The sequence below is a fragment of the Molossus molossus genome, unplaced genomic scaffold (assembly GCF_014108415.1).
Source record: "Molossus molossus isolate mMolMol1 unplaced genomic scaffold, mMolMol1.p scaffold_m16_p_14, whole genome shotgun sequence".
Taxonomy (NCBI): domain Eukaryota; kingdom Metazoa; phylum Chordata; class Mammalia; order Chiroptera; family Molossidae; genus Molossus; species Molossus molossus.
This window is the reverse complement of record NW_023425349.1, coordinates 58,171,975-58,193,358: the sequence shown is the minus strand read 5'-3', so window position 1 is coordinate 58,193,358 and position 21,384 is coordinate 58,171,975. Positions and strand designations below refer to the sequence as shown.

At 43.4% G+C, this 21,384-nt stretch overlaps 1 protein-coding gene across 2 annotated transcripts in view; it reads left to right on the top strand.

The window, feature by feature from the left end:
* GLDC (glycine decarboxylase) overlaps positions 1 to 21,384 on the top strand; it is a 99,227-nt gene that overhangs the window by 60,452 nt on the left and 17,391 nt on the right. The window contains exons 16-20 of one of the 2 annotated variants that reach the window (XM_036261515.1): positions 12,478 to 12,553; positions 17,913 to 18,038; positions 19,474 to 19,623; positions 20,479 to 20,517; positions 21,149 to 21,261. In XM_036261515.1, coding sequence (XP_036117408.1) covers positions 12,478 to 12,553; positions 17,913 to 18,038; positions 19,474 to 19,623; positions 20,479 to 20,517; positions 21,149 to 21,261 — 504 coding nt within the window. The remainder of the gene's footprint in view (positions 1 to 12,477; positions 12,554 to 17,912; positions 18,039 to 19,473; positions 19,624 to 20,478; positions 20,518 to 21,148; positions 21,262 to 21,384) is intronic. The other variant, XM_036261516.1, reaches the window with a different exon arrangement.

The following is a 21,384-nucleotide window of genomic DNA, read 5'->3' as shown; positions in this document are numbered from 1 at the left end:
TACATTCACTTTGTTGTGCAACCATCACTACCATCCTTCTCCAGAACTTCATCTTCCCTAATCGAAGCTCTGCCCCCATTAAACAATAAGTCCTCATTTTCCCCTTTCCCCAGCTCCTGGCAACTACAATTCTACTTTCTGTCTCTATTAATTTGACTATTCTGGGGGCATGATATAAGTGAAATCATACAATATTTGTCCTTTTGTGTCTGGCTTATTTCACTTAGCATAATGTCTTCAAGGTTCATCCAAGTGGTAGCATGTGTCAGAATTATCTTCATTTTTTAAAAATACTTTTTTCTTTATTGATTTAGGGAGAAGGAGAGAGAGTTAGCAACATCAATGAGAGAGAACATCGATTGGCCGCCTCCTGCATGCCTCCCGCTGGAGAATGGACCCACAACCTGGGCATGTGCTCTGACCGGGAATTGAACTGGTGACCTCCTGGTGCACCACCAGTGAACCACACTGGCTGGGCAGAATTTTCTTCATTTTTAAGGCGGAGTAGTATCCCATTGTATGCATGTGCCACATTTTGTTTATTCATTCATTCATCGGTGGACATTTTAACCTTTTGGCTGTCATGAATAATACTGCTATGAACACGGGTGTACAAATACCTGTTTGAGTCTCTGCTTTCAATTCTTTTGAGTATGTACCCAGATGTGAAATTGTTGGATATATGATAAATCTCTGTTTAATATTTTGGGAAACTGCCATGCTGTTTACACACTTATGCAGAGGCATAGGTGGAAGGAGGTATATAAGAAAGGACAGCCCTGGCCGGTTTGGCTCAGCGGTTAGAGCGTCCGCCTGCGGTCCGGAGAGACCCGGGTTCAGTTCCCGCTAAGGGCATGTACCTCGGTTGCAGTTTGTCCCCGGCCCTGGTTGGTCGTGCGAGTGGCAGCCACTAGATGTGTCCCTTTCACATTGATGTTTCCCTCTCTCTCTCTTCCTCTCTCTCCCTCCCACTCTGTCTGTACAGAAAATGGAAAAATGTCCTCGGATGAGGATAAATAAATAAATAAATAAATAAATAAAAAAGAAAGGACAGGCACTCAAATAGTTATCTCTAGGTGGTAGAATTTCAGGTAGTTTTACCTTTTTTTTAATCCTCACCTGATGACATTTTTCCATTTTTTGTTCCGATAGAGTGGAAGGGAGAGAGGAAGAGAGAGAGAAACATCGACATGAAAGGGACATATCGAGTGTTTGCCACCCACACGACCGAACCAGGGCTGGGGACAAACTGCAACCAAGGTACGTGCCCTTAGCAGGAACCGAACCCGGTCTTTCTGGACCGCAGGCTGACGCTCTAACCGCTGAGCAAAACTGGCCAGGACCAGGCGGTTTTACTTTTGGTTTTTATGCTGTTTTAGATTGCAAAAAAAAAATTTTTTTAGCTGTGATACATGTTATTTATACAATTAAAATGTTATTTTTTATTGTGGAGAACATACATGTCATGAACACAATTAAATGCATGGTAACATGCTTTACAGATTGATTTGCACCCTGGTTCTCCTGAAGTTTCTCCATCAGCTGATGGCATGATAATAGTGGCTTTGAAGCTTGCCCTGGGGGTGGAGGCATGCCACCTCCGTGTTCCTGAGCAGCAATGCAGGACTCACAAGTAAACTGAAGCAGGCTCTCGCAGCAAAGGACAAAGAAGCCATGCTCAGTTCAAGTTCTATAGGATGAAATAGTGTTTAACATCAAGTGCATTCCGCCCTGGCCAGTTTGGCTCAGCGGTAGAGCGTCGGCCTACGGAGCAGAGAGTCCCGGGTTCAGTTCCCACTAGGGGCTTGTACAACCAAAAAAAAAAGCATCAAGTGGATTCCACTTTCTGATTCTAAAAGGCCTAAGTAGGAGAAGTGCAATTTTTCAAGCATGAACCTGAGTGTTTCTGCGCGTGGCCCTAACACCTCTGCCTCCAGCTGCTGGACCCTTCCTCCCGTGTTCTGTCTTCCAGTTCGGTGTGGTCCATGTTATGCTCACAGAAAGCTTCTCTTTTTTCTCTCCTCCTCTGATAGTTCCTGCCTAGATACAGACCATCACAGGGCCTTTCTCTTCAGTGGGTTATTTTCCTGGGAGGGAATTCCATCCCTCAAGGGAACAGTTAGAACCCAGAATACATGAGCGCTATAAAGCTCTGTTATGTGGCTTCCTCCTTTGTGGTGATGTAGGTTTCTCTCTTATTCAGCAAGAAAGGGAATGGTATGTTATGGTTTGATTGAGATTTAATTGAGAACATAACCAAACAATATTTAATTACCTTTTAATTTCCTATTGTGCCCAGCATGGTTGCTTCTGTTTGTTTCTCATGACACTGACACTCTTAAATGCATTCAGCAGCTCACAAACACTCCAGGAATTACTTGGCTAGAATTATATATAATGCAATATTTAAGGCAGACAGAAACAGTGATTAACACCTTCCAAGGATATCTAAAAGGAAAGATGATCTAAAATTATTATTAGCCTACTTGGTTTATAAGAGGGAGGAAGCTGCTTTTTATCTTTGCAAACTGTAATCGTGAATGTAAATAGACCTGGCCTTTGCTTGCCCAGAATCTCCTCCCAGGAAGGTTCTTAAAGGAAGGTGTGAGCACCATGGGTGACTCTCAAACTTGACTGCATGAGAATCGCGGCAAGGGGTGGGGGTGGGGGTGGGGGTGGGGTGCATGTGTTAAATTACTAAACCCTCATCCAGAGCTTCTGATTCAGAGGTCTGGGATGGGGCCTGCGAATTTGCATTTCTAACAGATTCCCAGGTGATGCTGACCTGCTGTTTGGCCACCACACTGAAAACCATGGGTGTTGCAGGTTCTCAGTCCAGGCTGCATATTAGAATTATGTGGGGAGACTTGAAGAATGCTGATGCCCTCCCCACCCCACAACCTAGTTACATGGGGATCTCCTTGGATGGTGGGAGCCCAGGCATCACAGTTCCCCAGGTGATTCTCATGTGCACCTTTGGGTTGCAGAGTGAATTGACCTGGAAGAACACCAAAGGGGAGTGAATTCTGAAACTGGCCTTGGAGGCCACCACAGGTCACAGGCATCGTTTAGAGTAGTGAGTCAAACCTCTAATAATCGCCATCTCTGTCTCCTTTCCTGATTCTAAAACGGTTGACATCCCTGATCATCCCTGATATGCTTTCCTACTGAGCCTAGAGCATCTTCAGAACCCTCCCCTACAGAGCTCTGAGAGGCCAGATATCGGAGACCTTTGATTAGGGACTGATTTTCCAAAGAAACACTCAGAATGCCAGGAAGAAGAGAAAGAGGGAGAAGAATGAAGGGCCACTTTGGGGGAAGGCAATGGCTAGAAGGGTCTTGCCTCCCCCAATTTCCTTAACTCTCCAAAGTATAATTCGATGTTTGCAGTTTGTAAGGCTCTTAAGCAGCGGTCCTCACACTTGCCTGCATCCCTGAAATTTCTGATTTAGCAGCACTGGGCAGGAACAGCCGAGAGTCTGCATTTCTAATTACTCCCCGGTGATGCTGATGCTATGGTTTGGGGATCTCCAGTTTGAGAACCACTGCTTTAAGGTAGTCTTCAGGTATCAGAAAGTTTAGAACCACTGGATTTATCCAGATGTTTCTTGACCATAATTCAAAGGTTAAATGTAGAATTTGGCTTCTATCAAATTAGATACAGATTGGTAAGAATATCGGAGAATGACATGTTGAGGGGGCTTTATTTTAAGCTTATAAAAGTAGAGACCCAGGTAGTGTTTGGGATTTTTAAGGTATGTAAGAGTTTGATTAAAATCCTATTGCTTCTAAGGTATGTGTACTGGTAAATTGTCAGTCACCCTGTTAATCTGGCCTGTAAGATAGGAATTGGGCACCAATCTTTACTTAAAATTCTTGGGAGTGGTCTTATGAAGTTGCCATGAACTGATGATGTGGGTCATTTCAACACAGTGGCTAGAATTTTGATCATTTTACTTCTATCGGCTTTACCATATGGCAGTTTTTTTAGCTAAGGTTTCACTTGGATCATTTTTGTTCCTGATCACTTGAGGGTAGTATTTTTAAAGTAAAGAAGGGTCTGGATAAGGGGAGCCTGGCATCAAAGTGTCCAACATCAAAACATTTTTAATCATAAGAAATTTAATAGTGTTTCTTTCTGGAGAATGAGCTGGGAAAAATGGGAAGGGTTGCTTTTTTTTTTGCTTTAAGCTTCATATTCTTCAGCACTGATGTAAATTTAAAAATCTCTTGAATGTATTACTTTTTTCTATTTTATTCCCCACCCGAGGTTTTTTTCTACTTATCAGATAGAGTAGCAGGGAAGGAGAGACAGAGACAGAGAAAAACATCAATGTGAGAGTCACACTGATTGGCTGCCTTCCGCACGACCTGACTCGGGCCAGGATCGAACCACAACTGAAGTACATGCTCTTGCCCAGAATCAAACCCGAGACTCTTTGGTATGAAGCTATCGCTCTAACTGCTGAGCAAAACTGGCCAGAGTGAATGTATTACTTTTATAATAAAAAAATTAAATTCACCTCTGAATTAGGAGGCATACGATGCAATTAAGATCCAGAGGACTGATTTGCTCAGGGTCCAACCGCTTGAAAAGGGACAGCAGGTTGAGGGAGGCTTTGATGCTGGAGGCAGGAGAAACCCCAGGATGGCAACTGCAAGCATCTCTTTGTTAGACCTGCCTAGGAACGAGTGATTTTAAGACGCTGTGTTGTAGGATAAATTTGATAACCACACATAAGGGTTCGTGGTTGCAAACAACAGAAAATAGCGTGGGCTAACTTAAGCAGAAAGGCAATTTATAGGGAAGATATCGGGCACTTCGCAGAATAGATGGAAAAGCTGGAGAATGGGGCTTCAGAAGTGAGCAAGACCCAAGAGAGGCTGGCGGCAGAGGACAAATCCAGGTTACTCCAGAGGAAGAGTTCCTACCACCTCAGTGGAAAATCTGAGACTGTCCATTCCTTGAGTCACTATCTCCAGATTCATAAAGTTTCAGGCTGACGTCTCCTATGGGCTGAGACTAGGTCACATGTCCAGCACCCTGTTATTGGGTAGTGGTTGGGAATGTCTGGTCCCTTTCTGCTTCCATTAGGAGATTTAGGACCCTGTCTTTCCCCTAAACTCATACGAAAGGGGAAATTCCCTCAAATAGTAAGGAAATGAAAGGCTGTGCATTCCCACCTACGCACCCATAAAAACAGCAACAATGAAGTGCAATTTATCGATCTTTTGTGAATTGTGCTTCTGATGTCAAGTCTAAGAACACTTTGCCTAGTCCTAGATTCTAGAGATTTTCTTCTGTTTATTCCTAAAAGTTTTATATTTTACACTTAAATCCATTATATTATGAGATCATTTTTGTATGAGATTGAGATTTAGGCTGACATGGTTGTCTAATTGCTCCAGCACTGTCTGTTAAAAAAGTTCCTTCCTCCACTGAATTGCTTTTGCAACTTTGTCACAAATCGGTTGGATTTATTTATGTGACTCTATTCTGGTGTCTGTATGTCATCCCATTGATCTACATGTATCCTTCCATCACTAACACACAATCTTGATTGCCATAGCTGTATAATAAGTTTTGGCATTGGATAGACTGATTCCTCCCACTTTCTTCTTTTTCAGAAATTAGCTATTTCCGTTACTTTGTCTTTACATATACATTTTAGAATAATCTTGCTTATATCTACAAAAATCTTGGCTTTATTATATAGTGCACTTTTTAGCTTCAAAAGTTATAATTTGTACATTGGGCTAGATGCCAGACAGTATAGATATCATAGATGGTTAAAAAAAAATCTACTTCATATTTAAATTTATAATTTGTCACTTATAGAAATTATTTTTCATGAAAAATGCCTTTTTAAATGTAATTATATATATATATATATATATATATATATATATATAACATACTATAAGAAACTTCTTAGGAAGTTTAAATATTACTAGAAATAAAAATGTCTCACTGACCTATAAACAGCTTTAAAAAATTTTTCTGAAATTGCACACTTCATGTGGCCATCAGTGTGCACACTATAATGGTGTGTTAAAAACTATAAAATGGCCCTGGCCAGTTTGGCTCAGCAGTTAGAGCATCAGCCTGCGGTCCAAACAGACCCAGGTTTGGTTCCCACTAAGGGCACGTACCTTGGTTGCATTTTGTCCCCAGCCCCGTTGGGGTCATGTGGGTGGCAGCCAGTCAATGTGAATCTCTTACATCGATGTTTCTCTCTCTCTCTCTCTCTCTCTCTCTCTCTCTCTCTCTCTTCCTCTTGGTCTATGAATGCAAAAAGTGTCCTCAGGTGAGGATTAAAAAAAAACAAAACCATAAAATAATCTTTAGTAGAATCGCAAGAGAAAATTAAACCAAGAGTAGATCTGGTAAACCTTAGTAGTTGATAATTTTTTTAAATGTACAAATCTTAAATTACTAGCACCAAAATTTAAAAATGTTAGTATCTGTAACATGATCATCTTCTCTAGGGCATATTTAAAGAATATATATGTTTTCATTGATTTTTTTTTTTTTAGAGAAAGAGAGGAAGGGAGAGATAAACACATTGATGTGAGAGAAACATCGATTGGCTATCTCCTGCATGTGCCCCACTGGGGACTGAGCTCACAACCTGGGCATGTGCCCTGACCAAGAATCGAACTAGGACCTCTCAGTCTATGGGAGGATGCTCAATCCACTGAGCCACATGAGCCAGGCTCTAGGGCACATTTTTAACACCCTTTGATGTGTATGAATACAATATCCTATTTGATAGCACAATGAAAATAAAATTCAGCAGTTTTGGTGACTGCTGGGACTCTACTTAAATTATGAATTATAGCATATTCTGCAGTCTGGCAAAGTGGTTTCTGTTACTTTTTTGTTAAAAATAACACCTATAGTCTGGCTGGTGTGGCTCAGTGGGTTGAGCGTCCTCCCATGGACTCAGAGGTCCTAGTTCAATTCCCAGTCAGGGCACATGCCCAGGTTGCAGACTCGATCCCCAGTAGGGGATGTGCAGGAGGCAGCCAATCAATGTTTCTATCTCTCCGTTCCTCTCTCTCAAAAAAATCAATAAAAACATATTTAAAAATAAATAAAAATTACAAAAAATAGCATCTATGATAATCTATCTCCAAATATTCCATTGCAGCCAATTTCTCAGAAATTTCTTATGGTGTCTATAAAGTTTGCCACCATATTTCTTAAGCAGAATAAAGAGGTTATTTTACGACTGGTCAAGGATGACTTCTGCTGCAGGTCCATCATTGACAAATGTACAAAGAAACTGACCAAAATGCCTTCTTCATAGGATGCAATTCGTTTATAATCTTAATCCATCTGAAGTTTTATGCTTAAGAAGTGCTGTGCTTTCCACCTGTGACTTCTGGCCATTCATATTCTGCAAAATCAGAAGAGCGATCCATGTTCCCTCTTCATTGCAGATAGACATATCATCTGCAGTCTTATTTCTAAAATCTAGCAGAAGGTTCCAAATGTCCTTTGGGATTGAGCCTGTGTGATGGTCCAATCAAAAAATTGTTCTAGCCCTGGCCGGTTTGGCTCAGCAGTTAGAGCGTCAGCTTGTGGTCCAGAGTGACCCGGGTTTGGTTCCCACTAAGGGCACGTACTTCGGTTGCAGTTTGTCCCCCGGCCCTGGTTGGTCGTGCTGGTGGCAGCCACTCAATGTGTCCCTTTCACGTCGATGTTTCTCTCTCCTTCTCTCTTCCTCTCTCTCCCTCCCACTCTAAAAAAAAAAAAATTGTTCCAAAGATCTAAAATTTTAACCCTTAGAACTAAAGTGTAGTATTTCTAAATCTCAACTTTTTTGCTCAGGTTCTTAGCAAAGGTAAGGTGAAATGATAAAAATCTTTGAAGTTTATTGTGTCCTTAAACCCTTGTTCTAATCTTGGCAAAAGAGCTGAACTACCACCCTAGCCTTATCATGGGCTCTTCTTCAAATTCCGCCACTACGCTCATCCTTGTTTTTGTTGTTGTTGGCTAAATTCACATTGAGTAGCTGCCCTGAATTTCCACACTTATGATGATACACTGTTACCAATAGGGTCTAGGTTAAAATCATCACAAAACTGTTGAATCCCATCCACTCAAATTAATTTTCACCTTGGGAGTCATTGTACTTGTCATACGTGTTCTAGCTTCTTCTAGTCTACTGGATTTCTCGGTAGAATGAGTGTGGGTTTTGGAAGAAGTTGTCTGTGCATTTTCACTCATTCTGTGTTATACAGTATCATGTGTAGCAGTTCTTTCCCCAGCTTGAGTAAATGCCATGACTGGAGGACCTTGTTTTTCTAAAACAGTTTAATCTTATGCTTACTTGGCACCCCTGTGGGTCTGAGGCCCCATCCCTGGAGTCCTTCTTGCTGTGGCTGGCTCTGCAGGTCCAGGCCACTGGCTGCTTCATTTTATTTTTATTTTTATTTTTTTTTATCCTCACCTGAGGACATTTTTCGATATTTTGTTCAGATAGAGTGGGAGGGAGAGAGAGAGAGAGAGAGAAACATCGATGTGAAAGGGACACATCGAGTGGCTGCCACCCGCACGACCCAACCAGGGCCGGGGACAAACTGCAACCAAGATACGTGCCCTTAGCAGAAACCGAACCCGGGTCTCTCCAGACCGCAGGCTGATGCTCTAACCACTGAGCCAAACCGGCCAGGGCCTGGCTGCTTCATTTTAAAGAGATGTCAAAATCCACTATCCTAGCGGCCCCTCCACGTGGAATAGTTTTCTAATGGTTTCTTAATCTGGGTTATGAAAATAAAGCACTTTTTTTTTTTTTTTTTAATGAGAATGTGTTTGAGCCAAACAGGACATGCCTGGAAGCAAGATCTCAATAGACTGAGAACAATCCTTCCAAGCACTTATTTTTCATAATACTTTCTCACCAACAGGTGGCACTAACAATTTCTTTTAGTTTAATAGTAGCCCAGTAGTAAGCCACGTGTGGCATTTAGATCTTATCTTTCACACTTTTTTGAATTAAACAGTGTCTCAGGCAAAAACAAAAATCCAGGATTTCTGATCAAGTCTTTAGCATATTGACTTTCTCTTGGATTACTTGCCTAGCCCCTTCTTTTATTCCTACTCTCAACACCTTGATTGGTTTTCCAACAAAATAAGATGAATAGAAGTCATGAGAAAAACACAGAGGGAAATACTAAATTCATTCTTTGAGGCCCCTTTCCATTGGGGAAAGGAAGTCTTTGGGGGAAGGCTTGATGGAAGAGGTAGAACTTGAGTTGGGATTAGGAAGAATGGATGGGATTTAACTATTGAGAGAATAATCTAAGTGGAGGATTGTAGAAGTGCTCATTCAAATGCTTTGTTAACCCATCCACAGTGCCCGAGTTTCAGAGTGGTCAGGGTTGCTACATTGCTGATGATGATGTGAAGAGAGGAGGAAAAGGAGGAGGACGACGACAACGATGACAACAACAACAGTGATGCTAGTTGCCAGCACTTAGTCAGTGTTTACCTTGTGCCAGGCACTGTGATAAGCACTTTACCATGGATTGTCTCATTGCTCAACACCTCTGCCCTTCAATGTGGGTGCAGTTACTCCCATTTTAGAGATGAGAACACCAAGGCACAGAGAGCCTGAGTAACTAACTAATGGTGTGAGTGGTTTGCTGGAGTGTAGCATATTCATTTTCCTGTTTTCTAAATAAAAACCATCAAATGAGCTAGGAATAGTTTGTCAGAAGCCTGGAAAACAAAACATCGGTGTTTGTCTCCCCCCCTGGAAGACAGTGGAGAGGCAAAGCAAAGCTCACTCGGTGTGGGTGACAAGGAACTGTGCATCCCTGGTCATATGGAGTCAGGCCTTCTTTTACGTATACCTAAACCTCCCAGTTCCATCAGTTAGACAAGGGTTGTGTGAAGAGAAGCCCGTGTTCGCTCCCACAACTCTTTGGGGGCAGCATAGCCTGCTCGGAGGCGCTGCACTGCTCACAAGGAGGGCATGAGGCTCCTGGAGACAGGCTGCCTTGTACCAAAGACTCTGGTTGTCACTGCTGCCTGTTTGGGCAGATCTACTCTGACCTCAGTTTTTTCGTGTGCAAAGTAGGGGTGATGGTACCTCATGGGATTATTGGGAGGATTCAATAAGATGACATAAAATGCTTGGTGGCAATGACAGCAGCAGCTACCATTTACCTGTGCTTACCCCTTGCAGACTGCCTGGTAAATAGGAAGTGTTTAAGTAATGGAGCAATTTATACTTTCTGTTATTATTATCACCTAGCTCGTCTAGACTCTTCTGTTGCTCTGTGGTGCCCATCACCACTTTCCTTCCCTTTTGCCAGCCAGGCTTAAAGCCCTTCACCCCCAGGTGCTTCCCTGCTCCCTGTCCTGCCCTTTCCCCCCGCTGAGCCCTAAAATCATTCATTCTGCCATCTCCCTACACTCGTTTGCAAACATTTCAAATAAACTGGTTGCAGGCCAGCGTTCTCTTTAAAACAAACAAACAAACAAAAACAAAAACACACACAAAACATTTCTTGTCTAACCACTATACTGTACACCTGAAACTAATACAAAATATTGAATGTAAGCTGTAGTTGAAAAAGGAAATTAAAAAAAAAAAATGTCCAATGCTCAAAATTTTAACTTTTAGTTAAGAAATAAAAGAAAGTTAATCTAATTTATTCATTTTAAAAAAATCTAATTTATTCTTAAGCCTGTGCTTTTAGAGTATGATCTCAGTATTACTGGGTGACCAGAGGGATGAATGCTAGACCGCCGGGTCTTCCAGAGTCAAAGGATGGTGACGTTTTGCAAAATGGAGGAAGTATGTATTTTGAATGGGACTTAAAAACCTATTACTCACTTCCCTTTCCTTCCTGCAGAGTGTACGGAGAACATTAAGTAACAGTTTATGATTGACTCAGCGTTGCTCACTGAGATATTAGTCATTACCTGTGTTCTAAAAGTGGTGCCTTTAAGGACTGTTTTGTTGGGCGTGGCCGGCCCCTAGCAGCTCTGCGCTTGTGGGAAAGCCACCCTGAGAGGGGCGGGAATGCTGCCACATTCAAAGTGCATGGTTCCTTTGGGGCAATCTGATCATTGACTAAGTATTTGATGATATTAAGAAATTGTTGTGTTTGGTTCAGTGCTTAGGTGGATCTGTGGACTGAAGGGTCTCAAGTTTGTTTGTTTTTTTTTTTATCCTCACCTGAGGACATTTTTTGTTCAGGTAGAGTGGGAGGGAGAGAGAGAGAAACATCGATGTGAAAGGGACACATCGAGTGGCTGCCACCCTCATGACCAACCAGGGCCGGGGACAAACTGCAACCGAAGTACATGCCCTTAGCGGGAACCGAACTGGGATCTCTCTGGACCGCAGGCCTACGCTCTAACTGCTGAGCCAAACCGGCCAGGGCAAGGGTCTCAAGTTTGATTCCTGGTCATGGGCATGTACCTGGGTTGCAGGTTCATTCCCCAGCCCCAGCTGAAGTTGTGGGGGAGGCAACCAATCAATGTGTCTCTCTCACATCATGTCTCTCTCTCCCTCCCTTCTACTCTATCTAAAAATTAATGGAAAAATATCCTTGGGTGAGGATTAACCAAAAAAAAAAAGAAAGAAATCACTGTTTGTGGTTTTAGGCGTGATAATTCTTATCTTGAGAGATACAAATTGAAATGTGAATTGATAAAATGATAATGATATGATATGATTGAGTGTTGTTTCAAAATAATCTAGTTCAGAGTGAGGAGGGTTAGTGAGGGATATAGTTGGAAACAAGACTGACCAGCCTGGCCGGTGTCGTTCCGAGGCTGAGCGTAAACCCATGCACCAAGAGGTCGCCAATTTGATTCCTGGTCAGGGCACATGCCTGGGTTATGGGCTTGATCCCCAGTGTGGGGTGTGCAGGAGGCGGCCTATCGATGTCCTATCGATGCTTCTCTCTCACTCTCCCTCTTCCTTCCTCTAAAATCAATAAAAAAAATATATTAAAAAAAAAGATTGACCATAATCTAATAATAACTGTTAAAGCTGGGTTATAGGTACAGTCGGCCCTCGTTTATCGCGGTTAATCAGTTCCAGACTCTACCACAATAAATGAATTTCCGTGAAGTAGGATTCTTTATTTATACATAGTTGTCCCTCGCCACTTCATGCTTCCACTTTACATGGCAGTTCCTTATATTATTTTCTCTATTTTTGTATAATTTTGAAATTTTCTGTGATAAAAAAGATTTTTTAGGTTCATGGTTCAGAGTGAGGGTCCCCAGGCCCACCTCTGAGTGGGAGTGGGTGAGCTTGAGAGCACAGACCGGGTGCTCTTCCAGTCCTGTGGGTTCACGCAGAGCTCCACCGTGCGCTCCCATGCTGTCCGGGAGTGACTTTGTGTCACGTTGGTGAGCACATGGCCTGTGCCCCATGAATACTGAATGAATAATTGAAAGCAAAAAGGCTCAAAGCCCTGATCCTTCTCTTCTTGTCTTTGCAGTGGAGCGCAGGGGGAATATGCCGGGCTGGCCACTATCCGAGCTTACTTAGAAGGGAAAGGAGAGAGACACAGAACGGTGAGTATGGACAGGTGGTGCCTGCTCACCACTGGGTGGCAGCAGGTGTAGCTCCCCGGGTCCCTTTTGTTCTGTAGGACACTCCCTCCAAGCCTTCCTGGAAGCAGTTGCGGGAATGTAGAATCAAGAAACAAATTTCTGTGGACTGGCCACACGATTCTTGCCTCCAAGACACTTCACTGGACCATTTTGAGGGAGAACATTTGGAGATAAAAGGCTTTTGCTCAAACCCCATCAGTGAAAGCCAGTGAAACTGCTCTCCTGAGGGAGCAAAGGGAGTAAGGGGCAGGAATGTTGCTATTCCAAGCCTCCTGTCCTTGGCTCAGCCCTGGCCCCAGGCCTGGACAAAGGGCAGAGGCTGAGCTTTCTTCTGTAACCCCTGCTATGCCTAAGTGCAGTTTTGATCATATGTATGCTCAAAAGATATAGAGTTAATAAATGCTCTGTTAAGTGGCTGTCAGCTCTAAGCAACAAAGGAAGACGTGGAACAGAGTTCATGGTTCTGCTTTATCGTCTGCTTTGGGTATAAGAGTCTAGTGCCAGGGTCCAAACTGTTCTTGGGGGCCCTTGTGGGGACCAGCATGTACTATGGGATTGATGAGACTCCTAATCCCCAGGGGCAGTGCCTTTAGCTGTTGATCTGACACAGGCTTCGAATTGTGGCTGAAGGAGGTCTGTGTTCTGGGGCCTTCATTTTGGTGATGTCCAGGGCTCAGCTGGAGCGTCCCCGGGGTTCAGAGGCGGGGTTCTTAGAGGAGCAGTGAGGAGTCAAGAGCAGGACAGAAGAGTCTGCCCATCCCAGGAGGGTTAGAGCAAAGGGTGCTGCGGTGGTTCTGGCTGCCTAAGCAAGTGGGGCGTGATAGGTGGTGGCCCGATCTTTGTCTGTTGTTGGTTTTATTAAAACTGGGATTGTTTATGGCTGGTTGCCTGGACTTCACAAGGAGAGAATCAAAAAACCGTTTCACTTTCCTTTCAGAAAGGGGGGAGCAAAAGAATATTTTCGCTCTTGTTCCCTTGCTTATTCATTCTAATTCCACAGGTGTGTTTTCCCAAACCTTTGACCTGGTTGGGGAATAGAATAGATTTTCAAAGACCTTTGAAAACCAGGACATTCACTAATTGAATGAATTATTGAATACTGGCTACGTGCACGGCACTGTGTGTGCCGGTCCAGAGACACAGTCTCTGACATTCCAGCTCGGTTTGTTTTCACTGGAGTGTTCTCGCGGTTTTGAATTCTTTAGCTTTCTAAGGAAGGGGTAGTTTAGAACTGTCTCATTGTTTGTGGACCGCAGAGTCTCAGCACTGTCATCGATTCAGAAAGGAATGTTGCGGCTCCAGTTGTCCAGCGAAAGGATAACAGATGACTGACAATAAAGTTTCCTCTTCTGTTTCTCCTCCTGGGCCTTCATGGACTGCATAGCCCGCAGAGCCCCTCATCATTCTGCTCTTTAACCACGAGGTGTCTGGGGATCCTGGGAAGGGATCTGTTCATCCTGTGTGGCATCTCTGTGTTGCTTGCCTCCCTGACCCCACTCCGCTCACGGAAGGACGCTAAAGAGCTAAGGACAAAGAGCCAGCTAAAAATCCAGGTCCCATCGCTCTGTGATGCTTCCCACCCCTCCCTGGTTCCCAGTTCTCCAGCCCACAGCCAGAGTCTCTGTGAATGCTCCGGAGCTGGGGACCAAACTGGGAAGATCAAAGAGAAAGGACGAGAGACCTTTTGATTGGGCCTGAGCTGAGTTCTCTGTGACTCACAGATTCTTTTTGGCTCCTTTTCCCTCTCTTTGTGTTTTCCATCCCTGTCTTCTCTCTCCATCCCCTCGTGTGATGTTTCTTCGGCACCATTGTCCATACTGCCATCACTGAGGTGTCGTGACGGGCGCTTCTCCACATTGTCGGAAAGGGAGGAAGAGGCAGGGGGGGCCACCTAGTCACCGAGTTTGCAGAAATACAGAACTCCTAAGTTTGGAAATGTTGGCATCCTCTTCAGATTAAAGATTTTAACTAAAGGCGACTTTTTTAGTTAGAGGAGAAGGAAATGACTTCTTTGCATCAGAGAATTGAGAGACCGCGGCCCCTGCACAATAGAGTAATGGAATCCAGTAAGATGAGAAGTTTGGGGGAATCACTACAGGACCACCCAGGTTTCAAGCTGTTTTTGAAAGTTATTTTCACTTTGCCGTTAGGTTAAATTTCAGGAGTTCCTAAAATGCAACGACCAAGTTCTTGATTTACCAGTTTAATTTGGGAGAATGCAAATTTATTTACCAAATTCTTATATCGCAATCACCGTGTGCCAGGCGCTGTCCTAAGCACTTTGTAATAACTGAATTTGCTAGTCAGGTTTGCTAATCAAAGACTGAATTTCCTGTACAAAGGGAAAACAGTGACCAAAATGAAACAAAAAACCACCTCCCGAAAACCTGTGTGTTTTTCTCTTCCTAATTGCCCGAGGCAGAGTAGTGGCCTTTGGTTATTCAGTGTTTACCAGCAGTGAGAAATTGGTTTCTCTTGCAAAGGACGTTCCTCCTGAATCCTTCAAGGATGAGCTATGTTGGGTCTATGCCAGACACATTGGGAAACAGCAGCACTTTTTTTTTTTTTAAATGTCAACAGGTTTTCTTTTTTTTAATTTTATTTTTATTTATTTTTTATTTTTTTTAAATCCTCACCCAAGGACATTTTCCATTTTTTTTTTGTTCAGATAGAGTGGGAGGGAGAGAGAGAGAGAGCGAGCGAGAAACATCGACGTGAAAGGGACACATCGAGTAGCTGCCACCCACACGACCAACCAGGGCCAGGGACAAACTGCAACCGAGGTATGTGCCCTTAGCGGGAACCAAACACGGGTCTCTCTGGACCACAGGCCGACGCTCTAACCGCTGAGCCAAACCGGCCAGGGCCAGCATTTCTAAATGGGCATAAATGTACCAAAGTGGATTCGTTTTGGGTGAACTAACCTATCAAATCTGGGTCCCGTTGTTTCCATGTCCCTCGTAACACAATTCTAAAGTGGGGAAAAATTAACATTAAAAAATGAATGAGTTTCCTAAATCCATGTAGAAAACCAGAAATGTCTAACAGCAACTTAGGAAAGAATCGTTGACACAACCACCGAGACCTTTCCTTTCCACTGTTTCTTACATCAGAATGTGTATTCGTTTTCAGTGACTGCTGTAACAAATTACTACAAAATTAGTGGCTTAAAATAACACAAATTTATTTTCTTACAGTGAATGGAGGCCAAAAGTCTGAAATTGGTTTCACTTGGCTAAGGCCAGTTGGCAGGGCTGGTTCTGAAGGATCCAGGAGAGAATCTGTTTCTTTGCCTCGTTCCCGATGTCTAGAGGCCTCCTGCATTTCATGGCTCACGGCCCCTTCCTGCCATCACTCCAACCTCTGTGCAGTCATCACATCTCTCTCCACCTCCCTCTGATGAGAACACTTGTGAATACATTTGGAGCCCAATCTTAAATTCAGATTTCAAGATTCCATCTTAAGATCCTTAATCTCTCACCTCAAGACTCTTAATCACATCAGCAAAGTCCCTTTTGCCACAGGAGGGAACAGTCATCAGTTCTGGGGATTAGGATGTGGACATCTTTTTGGAGGCCCATTATTCAGTGTACCACAAGGTGGTTGACATTTTTAGCTTGGATGTTTTTGTTTCAGCAGAACTTTCCCGGTAGGAATTCTTCACTTAGGACTTTTAACAAATATTTTATATTCGTTTAAAAAAGATTCACTTTTCCCTTCCTTGATCAATGTTCTGCCCCTGGGGATTCTTTTATCCAAAGATTCTTTGGTAGAAATAAAAATACCTTGTGAGAAAGGACAAGTGACTGTAGCTTTGGTCCTAAGAAATTAAAGAAAATTCAATACAAATGGGAGTCCTTTAAACAAGAAAAAGGATTTGAGGACAACACAGCATAACCAGCGTGAGGCGAGGAGCCATTCAAAAGAGGCACAAACTTGCTGTCAGCAGAAGACTGACAAAGTAATTTTATGTGTGCCTCTGGTGACGATTCTCTTTTTGTACAAATGCATTTCTACTAAGTAGGCGACTTTGCTGTTTTTGAGGAAACAGCTGTAAGCTAAGTTTTCCTTTTGTAAGCCCATTCTATATGGACATGTGTCCATTTCTCTTCAAGCAGTAGCAGTATTGATTCTGGGATTAAAAACAAAAACAAAAAACCAGGCGGATTATTTTCAGGGTGCTTGTTGCTGCATCTTTTTATTGTATTCTTTTAGGAAAAGTCTGTAATGCACTTTTCCTGTAGTGGGGCATTGTCTGAGCTACCAGAACATGTTTTTGCCTGTGTTCACGTGATCTGGAGAGAAGAAATGAAAATGATTTAAGTCTGAGGATTCTAACAATGCACTTACCATCCACTTTCCATATGAATTCAATACAGCCCTGGCCGGTTTGGCTCAGCGGTTAGAGCGTTGGCCTGCGGTCCCGAGAGACCCAGGTTCAGTTCCCGCTAAGGGCACGTACCTCAGTTGCAGTTTGTCCCCGGCCCTGGTTGGGTTGTGCCGGTGGCAGCCACTCGATGTGTCCCTTTCACGTCGATGTTTCTCTCTCTCTCTCTCTCTCCCCCTCCCACTCTATTTGAACAAAATATCCAAAAAAAATGTCCTCGGGTGAGGATAAAAAAAAAAAAAGAATTCAATACATCTTTAAGCTCTAGGTCTTGACACACTTTCTCTTCATCTCTTTAACCTGAAGTGACCCCCACTTTCCTTATTCTGAGTTCCTCCAGCACCCGTGGGTTCCAGACATTGATTTGTATGTGTGGCAGTGTTGTCAGGGAACAAGTCATGTGAGCACAGGGCAGAGGCTGACTAGATTTTGTGCTTAGTCTATGATTCTCATGGGGACTATTTGTTGCACTGCATAAACAACCAATACATGATGACACTGGGAAGCTTTGGAATTCTGTCTACCCTTATCATGTCTCCTGGACCTCAGCAGAGCCAAGCAGAGCATGGACACTGATGTGGGCATTTGAGTCCTCGAGTTGAACTTCCAATCTGTAAGATGGGGTCTGCCTATTATAACTGAGACAAGGTTAGAATAAGCCCAGGTCTATTTTTGGTGCGTTGGGATAGGGATGAGAGTACTTAGGAAACATTATGTGGACATCCAAAGGGAAACTCCTCTTTTGGACATTGTTTTGCAATATAGTAACAATAAAATTGTAGCAGATTTTAAGGCACTAGCAGTCAGTTTAAATAAAGGATGTGGTGCCTATTTAACTTGTGAAGTAAGCATGTTGTAGGGCTTTTCTGTCATTATGAAGAGCCTGGTGATTCTTTTTTCTCCTTCCTTCCTTCCTTTCATTCCATTCCTAAGGTTTGCCTCATTCCGAAATCAGCTCATGGAACCAATCCCGCAAGTGCCCACATGGCAGGCATGAAGATTCAGCCTGTAGAGGTGGATAAATACGGAAATATCGACACAGCTCACCTCAAGGCCATGGTACCCGTCCTCTACTTCACAGATGGGAGAGGTCTGGGTTGGGAAGAGGTGGTGGGGATCGGGGACTGGATGGTTTATATTAACGTTATCTTCTTTTACCTTCTAATTAAAAGATTGCAACTCCTACTGTGAATGGGTCTGGTTAAAACGGCGTGAAATCAGAAAACCTAACTGTTTCCATAAGAACAATAAAAGGCAACAGTTACATTTTTGGTCCAGAATAAAGCTGACCATAGTCTACTTCCTTCACCAACAGGGAGAAGGTTCTTTAAATTGAAATCCTATTCTCTAATTTATGCATGAGTAAGAAACTAAATGAATTATTCATGGTGGTAGTAAGGGTACTCTTTGCAGGACCTGCCTAGTCCTGTCGAACATACCCCTCCTTCCTCCATTAATAATCAAACTGGCAGTCACAGTTTTTCTCAATCTTTGTGTTGGGAATTAAAACAGAAATGTAGATTTTGAAATTGTCTGTGACCATCCCAGCCATTACCTGCTGAATTTCCGGCAGCATTCCACCCTCCTTCCTGAAACACCAACCCCCACTCCCAACCTCCCAACCTCCAGGAAGAGGTTGCCTAGCAACCGTATCTGCTTTCCACTGGTGGACTGGAGGCTGCATCTTAAGAGGGAAGGAAATCAGTTGAATAGCAATGTGATTTTGTCAGGGTTATTAGGCATGGAGTCTGGGAACTTCAAGTAACATTTCAAAGGGAAGCTGAAAATACATAGCATTGCTCATCTCTCTCATTTACCTCCTCTCTTCCATCACTCCACAAAGTTTTTATCAACAAATATTGTGGGTCAGTAATTATTAAGTCTCTCTAATATAGGTTATGACCTTAAAATGTTGGGTTTTTCTTTTTGTTTTCACACAAGCCTGCTCTGATTTGCTGGCTAGAAAAACAGGAACTTTTAAAAATGCTTGTTTGTTATATATGCTTGCCTTCTGTCAAAAGGAAAAATGAGGGAGACTTTTTTTTTTTGTCAGAGCAGGAATACTCCTTGTGGGAATTCAAATTTCAACAGAATGAGAGAGAAAGGGAGGGTGGATACAGCAAGATGAGCAGAGAGAGATTAACTGCGAGAATAGACATGTCTGGAACCAAAAAGATCTGAAATGATTACTGAGATGACTTGAACCAAATAAAAACCATTTTAGACAGTTGAGCCCAAAATATCTCAAAAGCTTCTGAACAGTGTTTTTGGTCTTGATCATAGAGACCTAGCCTGAGGGATCTTGTTATTTCTTTGGAATGAGGAATGGAGTAATTAATGGCTGTGGATCTTCAATTGTTATCATCACACCTCTAGACAATTTCAGCAATGAAAAGATGTCATCTTTCTGAATCCTTTAAAATAAAAAGCAAGGGTATGAGCAAGAAAGAAATGTTTCCTCCTTTGTCTCCTTCTGCCCTTTTCTATCCCACAGGTGGACAAACACAAGGAGAACCTGGCAGCAATCATGATTACGTATCCATCCACCAACGGAGTGTTTGAAGAGAACATCAGCGACGTGTGTGACCTGATTCACCAACACGGAGGCCAGGTCTACCTAGACGGGGCAAATATGAACGCTCAGGTGGGCAACATGAGATGAGCTCCCTGAGAAAACTATTAAGTGAAAAAACATTTTTTTTTTTTTTTTTTTTTTTACTTTTTGACTGTTGTTTTAAAGCATGGCACTGAGTTCAGCCCTGGCCGGTTTGGCTCAGTGGTTAGAGCTTCAGCCTGTGGACCACAGAGTCCTGGGTTTGGTTCCCGCTAAGGGCACGTGCCTCGGTTGCAGTTTGTACCCGGCCCGTTGGGGTCATGTGGGTGGTAACCACTCGATGTGTCTCATGTCGAAGTTTCTCTCTCTCACTTCCTCCTTCTCTTCCTCCCACTCTATCTGAAGATAAATACAAAAAAAAAAAGTGTACTCTGGTGAGGATAAAAAAAAAAAAAAGCATGGCACTGAATTCAGAACTGAGGCTGACTTTATTGCCAATTTCAAAGTCCCTCAATTTTACTGAGATTACAGATCCTAGATGAGGTGATAGGGGATGCTGGGGAGGAGGCAAAATGATTGAAAGGACCCAGGGAATGAGCTGAACACCTTTAGCTTGTCAGGGGGTGTGAGCCCTCTGGGGGTGCTAGAGGCAAGAAGTTCACCTGACTGCCTTCCTGAGGGCACTCTGACCCAAGTTCTGGCCACCGGTGAATGTTGATCTGCCATGGCCTTGGACAACCATTGACATGGCTTCAGCTTCATCAGTGTGGAACAACTGAATTAGTTCTGTTCCTGAAAGGCAGACCCTGACCACCTCGGGAAGGGAGGGGGGCCTGTGTCATGTGCACCTCAGGAAATGCTGGATGGGGCCACTGGAGCCAAGCAATGCTAGTATCTCTCAGAGTCTTCCTAACTTATTTCTCATTGTTCGTTTTACTATTTCAGACTCATTCTGCTTTTCTTTGCTTCCATCTGATTCCCTTTGTAAGTACAATCCAGGGATTGTCTATTGCTTCTCTAGCAGAAATGCATTTTTTATCTTTGCCATATTTGAAGTCAGCCCTAAGCCAAAGTGGCAGGGATGTCCGTTGAATGTTGTCATTGGCATCAGGATGGTTTCAGGAAAACTGACAGCCTCCCTTTTTCTCCCTGGCATAGCATCCTCTTGGGCAGTCCTCCAGCCCCTTCAATCAGGGTGCCCAAAAGCCCTTCGGTAAAGTGCATGATACCCAAAGCTGACCATGTACGGGGAAGTAGAACTGCTGGGGTGAAAGTTGCCTGTTTCAGTAGCAAAGAGCACTAACTTTTCTTGTGCTGAGACACGTTCTTTCTTTGCTTTGGGGGTGGATAATTAGGAATTGACTATATATTCAACTCTGTATTTTAGAATCTAACTTAGGCTAAATGGTCAGTTGCTGTTTCCACAGAAACCACAAGCCACACTGCCTATGGAATGCCAGGCTTTGCCTGCAGAACTCAGCCGGCACTGAGGATGTGTCTGTGAGCTGCTCTGCCTGCCTTTCCTCTGAGGGAGGGGCTGCAGCAAACAGTGGCTGCCTCTCCAGACCACCTTTCAAGTTCTTGACTTTTGCTTTTTGCTTTCCCTTTGTGGTAGGTGGGAATCTGTCGTCCTGGAGACTTTGGGTCTGATGTCTCGCACCTAAATCTTCACAAGACCTTCTGCATTCCTCATGGAGGAGGCGGCCCTGGCATGGGGCCCATCGGAGTGTGAGTTCTGGGCCGCTGGGTTCAGCATGACTGTGGAGACCGAAAAGAAAAGAATGACCCCAAAACTCGCTATTATTCCCACTGAGATTTTCAAGTGTCGAGGTTACCCTCCTATGCAGTGTG